General features: G+C 36.0%; 1 protein-coding gene across 18 annotated transcripts; it reads right to left on the bottom strand.

Moving 5' to 3' along the window:
• Positions 1–1,032: 1,032 nt before the first annotated feature.
• On the bottom strand, positions 1,033–4,873 carry LOC108477069 (E3 ubiquitin-protein ligase UPL6-like). Of its 18 annotated transcripts, none has more exons than XM_053022476.1 (9): positions 4,615–4,872; positions 4,486–4,535; positions 3,850–3,911; positions 3,469–3,645; positions 2,638–2,735; positions 2,311–2,439; positions 1,988–2,099; positions 1,588–1,654; positions 1,033–1,474 (listed from the first exon to the last, which is right to left on the bottom strand). In XM_053022476.1, exons 4-8 carry the CDS (start codon positions 3,625–3,627, stop codon positions 1,622–1,624), a joined length of 531 nt encoding a protein of 176 aa, XP_052878436.1. In that variant the 5' UTR covers positions 3,628–3,645; positions 3,850–3,911; positions 4,486–4,535; positions 4,615–4,872; the 3' UTR covers positions 1,033–1,474; positions 1,588–1,621. The 18 variants fall into 18 exon arrangements, with proteins under 18 accessions (XP_052878436.1, XP_017634992.1, XP_052878440.1 ...); XM_017779503.2 differs by having other exon boundaries at positions 1,588–1,732; XM_053022480.1 differs by having other exon boundaries at positions 1,588–1,681; positions 1,988–2,035; positions 4,486–4,873.
• Positions 4,874–8,332: the final 3,459 nt, after the last annotated feature.

Genomic DNA, 8,332 nt, shown 5'->3' on the forward strand with positions numbered 1-8,332 from the left:
AAACAGTTGTATGCTAAGTTCAGTAAAAGCGAGTTTTGACTTTGAGAAGTTGGATTCTCAGGCCACATTGTTTCAGGTGATGGTATCCGAGTTGATCCTATCAAGATTCTGCTATCGTTGAATGAAAACCGCCAAGGAATGTATCCGAGGTTAGAAACTTTTTGGGCTTAGCTAGTTACTACCAACGGTTTGTGAAAGGATTTTCTATGTTTGCTACTCCCATGACAAGATTACTTCAAAAGGATGTTAAGTTTGAGTGGTCGGAAAAGTGTCAGCAAAGCTTCGAGAAATTGAAGATGTTATTGACCAAAGCACCGGTTTTGGTACAACTCGAGTCAGGTTAAGAATTGGTAATTTATAGTGATGCTACCTTAAATGATTTGGGATGTATACTTATGCAAGAGGGTAAAGTCATAGCTTATGCTTTGAGGCAGTTGAAGCCTCACGAGAAGAACTATCTGACACATGACTTAGAGTTGGCCGCCATAGTGTTTGCCTTGAAGATTTGGCAACATTATTTATTTGGTGAGAAATGTCATGTTTATACCGATCACAAAAGTCTTAAGTACTTACACTACAGCAAAACAGGTTTTTAGCGGCGTTTTTTGGGCCTATAAGCGCTGCTAAAAATATTTGTGACGTTTTTAATAGCGCCGCAAAAAATGCCGCTATAGACAACGCCGCTAAATTTTAGAGGCGTTTTTTTAAAAAAAATATCCCTATATAACATGACCTTTAGTGATCTTTTACAACAAAAGTCACTATAGAACATGACCTTTAGCGGTGATTTTCTAATAAACGCCGCTATAGAATATGACCTTTAGCGGCGCTTTTCTTACAAACACCGCTATAGACATGACCTTTAGTGGCGCTTTTCCTACAAATGTCGCTATATAACATGACCTTTAGCAGCATTTTTCTCAAAAACGCCGCTGAAGACCATATCAAAATTCAACTTCTTTTTTAATCATCTCATTTACGTTCTTACCTTAAATGATCATACAAAATTTTAATGACCTAACAATGGACACATTTTAAATTGTTTTTGAGTTCAATAACATTAACAAGTGAACTGTTCATAATGTTTGATGAAAATGTTAACATAATCATCTTTGAAAACCCAATCTAATGACTACAGTACATACTTTCTTTTAAAACTAAAATATTTGAAACTTATGCTGAATAAATAACATGATGTCCACTATAAGAAACTTCAACTACAAACATACTACAATAAGTTACTACAAAAGAGTTCTTTCAAAGCTGTTACCACTGCATTATAAATCTCTTCACCCCATTACAGCTTTAGATTTGTTAGATTCTCCTACCATGATGAGCATAGAGTAGTGGCCTGAATTCCCACTTCATCACAAGGAAATCGCAACTTACAAGTGTCATGAAAAGCCTTTGGATCAAGCTCTCCCATTCTCTTTAATCCAATATTAGTGCAATTACCCAACAATTCTGGCAAACCCTGCATAAAAGAAAGAAAACATTGATTTTATGAGCAGTTGCTTGAGTTTGCATAGTAATCCAAGGCTTAGGCAAACGTAATTCAATCTTAAGCCAAGATAAAGTAGGCAGTACCTAAATTAGCACTTTCCTTGCTTCATGTAGCTCATCATTGCTTTGACACTCTTTGTATATAAGAGCTCTGTTTGTTGACCAACAATATTACCCACTGAAATAGCTTAAAGACATGCATAGAATATATGCCTACATTAAATTCTACCTGACATCATAGTGCAAACACAAAGAATGAGAAAGGAGGAAAAGAAAGACACATGGGTGCAAGACTTATATTAAGCTATCATCAACATTGGGCATTCAATTTCTTTCCCTGGTTTCAGTTTCTGTTTTAGATCCATGATATTCTAGAGAGCATCTAAAAGCTTCTTAAATATAAAGGAACATAAGCTTGATGCAAATATAGAAATAAAAAAAATAAAGAACACCCAGTTGAAAAAAGAAGATTTGAAGCACAAACCTGTTGTGATATATAGCCTGAATGCAAGCAAATGAGAGTCGCTTCAACCTGTAGACAACCAAAGAATGATTGGATAAGTAGTTCGTGCCTGCAAAGAGTTCCACAACATCCCCTGTTGCACAATTATATGTGAAAGTTAAAGAAAGAAAGAAATGCATAAACTAAAATAATTATATGAAATGCATAATAAGTTGTCCATAAATATGCAAAAGTTCGAGAAAAAAAGAAAGATAAGCAGTTAATCACTGCCACCACCATAATTATATGCAACACACCACTTATCCATAATACAACTATTCAAGAAGGGATTATTATAGAAATACCACTTTCTCGGAACAAAATGCTGAATTAATCGGCAAATCTCAGCAAGAACAGAAAAATCATTCATATTCCATGCATTGACAAAGAAAATTAGCTGGCGGAGAAACTCTAAGTCTGGACCAAAACAATGCCTGCATAAAAAGGGCAGATCTGAATAAAATCAGAAAATCACATTAAAGATAAGGCATTTCAAAAAGCAGTAAAGCAGGCCCAAAAGAAAATGGTGTTTCAGTTCACTCTGTTGACATTAAATGGAGCTCTCTATAAAATGAACCAAAAAAGTTCTTGACAGGAAACATGTTAAAGACATTATAAATGCCCAAATATACCTGTCTACATGATGACCGTGCTTTCCATAAGTTTTGTAGAACTGCTCTCGCACCTTGGCTCGTTCAACTTCCACTACCTTTCCCCTTCTGAAGTATTTCTGTAGTTAATAATTAGTCAAGACTTTGCCAAATGTAGACCAGCAAGTTCTTAAAGACAAATCCAAACAACCATTTTGTTAAACTAAATTGCCTAATAGAAAGGCATACTCAAAATTCATATACACCCTACGCCGATAACAATTCAATTTAGTAATGAGTATTAGATGTTTTTAAATCATAAAGCAGACACACCTAAATAAACAATGCAGGTTTTAATTTAATAAAAACTATTTATTTCACCACCTTATTAGCTTGGAGGATAGTTTAATGTATTTAAACCTAATAGTGAATTTAATATACATTAAATCACAAATTTTCCTAAGTAAACCTGAGAATGGAATTTAATCTCTTTCCCAGATATAAGGAAGTTAAAGGAAAACAAAGGGTAGTCTCTCAATCACCTTCTACAATGCAATGATTACATCTACCAATAGTTTGACCCTCCAAAACTATATTAGCACTTACCTAGCACAAATAAAGAGCGGCCTATACATAATGCTAAACCTGTGCAAGCTAACCAACTCTTCACATTACAAACGAACCTAGAATTTTTGGAAATAGTCTATTGCATATGATTGTATTTAAACTAAACAAGCATTGAAATTCACGAGAATAATTTTCAGCTCAATGCAAAAAAAAAAAAAAAAAAAAAGAGGAAAAAAAAAGTTCTTCAACTAAACCAAATAAAGTAATTAATGAAACTAAGAAACAGCCTAAATTCAAAAGCAAAACCTGAATCTTGAGAGCTGCAGAATTTTGCTGGCACAACCAAAGACAGCGATTGCGTTCCAAACGCGTTTGTTTAAGAAGTTTCTGCCTATCTCTCTCTTTGGAGCTCTGACTGCCCAAATCAACCCGCTTTCGAGTAGTTGGATCACCCGTGAAGAACATTCTCGAAACTCAGCAACTCTGCTAAAACCCAAAAAAGAAACCGAAAGCAATCAATATTCCTAGGGAGCAAAACATTCGTTAGAAAAATATAAACTCACATCATTGAATAGAAAACAAGATATATGTACATCCATGGCTTTGAAAGCTAAGTTTACCAGGATGCATGCATATATTTATATATATGTACACACAAATGTATGAGCTTCCAAGTACAATGCTCACCTAATTATAGGTCTATGGAGACCTTCAGACCATCACGTGCAAGTTAGACATGGATTCCTTCCCTGCATACAGTTAAGAAGAATAATGTCAGATATCGGGGGCTTCTTCTTTTGTTCTAACTAAATACCTTAAATAATTACCTTAAATTTAAAATAAAAGTTAGAAAGCATCCATGAACCCTATAAATAAATTCAACAGCTTTAGGGAAACAAAGTTGAGAAATGCATATGTGCCAATTTTTAATATCCATGAAAAAATGGAGGAAAAAAGAGAGAGTATACTCTAATTAAAAAAAGCAAATCAAATCACCAATCAAAGTTAAAAATAGCAATGGTATAACTGTCACGGCTGCTAATCTGCAGTCGCAGCACAAAGCGTAACCACTAAAGACCTCAATAGCAATGTGAACAAATTTCACATCAATAGCAGCGGATTGATGCTGCAAATAGCAGGTAAGGGAATCAGATAGCTTTAAAAAAAATTCTCCCTCTCAACAAATAGTGCACGAGATGAGACAGAATAACAAGCAGTAGGATCTAAAACAGAAATTTGAATATAACGGATGATGCAGATGCAGAGACAAATTTCATGATTGAAATAGAATGTTCAAGTTAGGTTTACGGTTTCAAAGATTGCCTTATTTAATTCCTTGCTCTGTCGAAAACTAGAAGGTAGGAGATGAAGAACTAGCATAAAACCCACCACCAAATCAGAAAAATACAAGCCCAGAAAACTGAAACTGAAGAGGTTTTGAGAGAATTTTACCAGAAATTTAGAGGGAAAACAAGGATTGAAACCGTAAAAGTGAAAGAGAAATGTGAAGTTCTGTCCATGTTAGGGATTTGGGGAAGGGAATTTTGGGGAAGGGGATCTGAGGCAAATAAAATGGAGAAAAAAAGATAGGGATTTCGGGTGTTGGGGATGAGGGATTTCTGTGTTTTAATTTGGGCAAAACAGAACGATGATGTTTCGCTTAATTGCTTTTGCGACGTGTTTTGAAGGCACCCTAATTCTCAATCTATAGTGGCGTTTTTTAAAAAGCGCGGTTAATTCTTAATCTATAGCGGTATTTTTCAAAAAGTACCACTAATTTTCAGTCTTACGGTGTTTTTAAAAAGCGTTGTTAATGTCACTAAAGCTCAACACAAAACGATGGCATTTTACTAAACTTTTTTGCAAAGAAGCAACACTAATGATTGATCTACCGCGGCGTTTTTCAAAATGCGCCGTTAATTCCACTTCTCAACATAAAGCGACGACGTTTTGCTTAACTCTTTTGCGATGTTTTGCAAAAAGTGCCAGTAATGCTTAACCTATAGCGGCGTTTTTCAAGAAGCGTCGCTAATGTCGCAAATTTTGCGGCGTTTTTGGTTCAAGCACCGCTAAAAATGTCGTTAAAAATTAGTTTTGTTGTAGTGTTAATGACTCAAAAGGACTTAAACTTACGACAACGGAGATGGTTAGAACTGTTGAAGGATTATGAGCTTGTGATTGATTACCATCTGGGTAAGGCGAAAGTGGTCGCCGACGCCTTGAGTAGGAAGTCGTTGTTTGCCTTGAGGGCTATGAATACACGGTTGACTTTGTTCGATGATGGTTTGATTCTAGCCGAGTTGAGAGCTAGACCAACTTTTCTTCAACAGATTTGTGATGCTCAGAAAGTTGATAAAGAGTTGCAAGCTAAGAGAGTTCAGTGTGAGTCCAACAGTGAACCGGATTTTCTGAGTGATCTGATGGTTGTTTGAGATTCCGTAGTAGGATTTGTGTTCCGAAGGATACTGAGTTGATTCGTAATATTTTAAATGAGGCACACAGTGGTTGTTTGACAGTTCACCCAGGCAATACAAAAATGTATAATGACTTGAAGAAAATGTATTGGTGGAATGGTATGAAAAGAGATATCTCAGAGTTTGTATCAAAATGTTTAATTTGTCATTAGGTAAAGGCCAGAAACCAAGTACCTTCAGGTTTGCTTCAGCCAATGGTGGTTCTCGAGTGGAAACGGGATCAGATTACTATGGATTTTGTGACAGAGTTGCCTTTAACTCCGAGAAAGAAAGATACCATATGGGCCATTGTTGATAGATTAACTAAGACGAATCATTTTATACCGGTACGTACTGATTTCTCACTTGATAAGTTAGTTGAATTGTACATTGGTGAAATTGTCAGACTTCATGGAGTACCTATATCGTTTATTTCAGATAGAGATCCGAGATTCACTTCACGATTTTGGAAAAAGTTACAAGAGTCTTTGGGTACGAAGTTAAACTTTAGTACCACTTTCCATCCGCAAACTGACTGTTAGTCGGAGAGAGTAATTCAAATACTTGAAGACATGCTCTGATGTTGTATATTGGAATTCCAAGGTAGTTGGGATAAATACTTATTATTGGTAGAGTTTGCCTATAACAACAGTTATCAGTCGAGTATGAAAATGGCGCCTTATGAGGCATTATATGGGCGTAAGTGTCGAACACCTCTGTATTGGACTAAACTCAGAGAAAATCAGATTCATGGGGTTGACTTAGTCAAAGAAACCAAAGAGAAAGTGAAGAAAATTTGTGATGGTTTGAAAGCTGCTTCGAATAAACAGGGCAAGAAAATTTTTGAAAGTGTCTCCATGGAAAAAGGTTTTGAGATTTGGTAGAAAAGGCAAGTTGAGTCTGCGTTTTATTGGACTGTATGAGATCACCAAGAGAGTACAGCCAGTTGCCTATCAGTTAGCCTTACCGTATGAATTGGAAAAGATTCATGATGTGTTCCATGTGTTTATGTTGCGCCGTTACCGATCTGATCCTTCACATGTGATTTCACCGATAGAGGTTGAGATTCAACTGTATATGACTTACAGTGAAATACCAGTTAAGATTTTAGCTTGAGAAGTCAAACAATTGAAAAACAAGAGTATTGCCTTTGTAAAAGTGTTATGGCAAAGACATGGGGCTGAAGAGGCTACATGGGAGCCTGAGGAGGCCATGAGAAACCAATACCCAAACCTTTTCACCGGTAGATTTTTGGAGACGAAAATTCCTAAAGGGTCTAGCCAGAACAGTGGTTTCGAGACCACAAATCCAAAATAAAAATAATTATTTTATGATTATTTGATGATTCATGATATGATTGCATGTTTGTGTGAAATTTTCATGAAGAAATTTTATGCCTAAAATGTCCAATTTGAAGTTAGGGACTAAATTGAATAAGTTGCAAGACTTGAGTTCTAGAAGATTTAAGCATGAAATTACTATGGATTAAGAGGTCCTTAAATAGTAATTTGACCAAGTTCTAAAATTTTGGAACAAAATGGGCATGAATAGGAAAAATTTTAAAGAAAAGCTTTAAGGGCATTTTGGTCATTTAGTAATTAAAAGAATAAAAAGGGAAAAATCAAGCAAAATTTGCTCATATTCTCCATGCCACAGCCGAAATTTTCATGCTCACCATAGCTAGGGTTTCTTCAACTTTTAAGCTCACTAGTAAGTGCATCCTATCCCCGTTTTAATGATTTTACATTTTTGAAGTTGCCATCAACCGATCTAGCTATTTCTACTATTATTTTGAGCTAGGGTTGTAACACCCCAAACCTGGCTCAGACGTTATGGCCGGATCCGACATGCCACATCGAAGCGTTCAAAACATTTTATATTGTTGATCCAGAAAAACTTACTTAGTGTTTTAAAAGATAATTTCAAGATAGGTTAAAGTGAATGGAAGTCATGCACCGGTAGGAAATCGGAAAAGAGGAGGTGAGTCCATCGGATTGCTTAATACCAAGCTCCTTCGGATCCAATCCTAGACATGCATACCGCCATTTCCACACCTTAACGTCATGTATATTTCTAGAAAACCGATTTGATTAAGTCCTTTTTAGGAAAAGTGATTAATTTTGGAAAATACTTTCATTATGGAAGCTTTGCTTGTTATCGTGGTATTTTGAAATCAATTGTTGTTTTTGAAAACGCTACTAAAGCTTTCCAACTTCAACAGTTAAAATAAGTAATACTTATCTTAGTAACACATATTAAAACCATCAAGAATAATTAAGCGGCCTTATTACATTTAAAAAAAACCCAAAACCTCAAACGTAAATAAAAGGATATCCAGTTCACCAGAAGAAAATCAAACTTTCAGAACGGGTGGCCACTCCGAATTCCCTCACAGCTCCAAGCCCACTATGGTTGGGGATTACTGCGTGGATGGAAATAAAAGGGTGAGTTTGGGAAACTCAGTGTGTAAATTAACCCAACCATAGCCTATATCACTCAAACCACGAAATGAATAAGTTGGCCTTAGCCCGAATGTAAATTCAGAATAAAGCCCATAGGCCCACAACAAAACAGAACAGATATTACATGTTTATGCAAAAACCCAACTATATCCAACCGTATACACCCCTGTACCAACCTTACACCGTGTGGGGAGACAACTCGACCCACCCAACCGCTACACACCACGTAATTTACAAAGATGGCGCAGAAGATAA

The sequence above is a fragment of the Gossypium arboreum genome, chromosome 12 (genome assembly GCF_025698485.1).
Source record: "Gossypium arboreum isolate Shixiya-1 chromosome 12, ASM2569848v2, whole genome shotgun sequence".
Classification (NCBI taxonomy): domain Eukaryota; kingdom Viridiplantae; phylum Streptophyta; class Magnoliopsida; order Malvales; family Malvaceae; genus Gossypium; species Gossypium arboreum.

Bases quoted from the DNA above. Each gene is read 5' to 3' on its own strand.
- LOC108477069 (XM_017779501.2), bottom strand. From the start codon at position 3,627: ATGTTCTTCACGGGTGATCCAACTACTCGAAAGCGGGTTGATTTGGGC. The intron at 2,736-3,468 runs GTTTTGCTTTTG...TATTAACTACAG, and splicing joins CTGCAGCTCTCAAGATTCAG to AAATACTTCAGAAGGGGAAA. The intron at 2,100-2,310 runs GTATTTCTATAA...ATTGTGCAACAG, and splicing joins CATTTTGTTCCGAGAAAGTG to GGGATGTTGTGGAACTCTTT.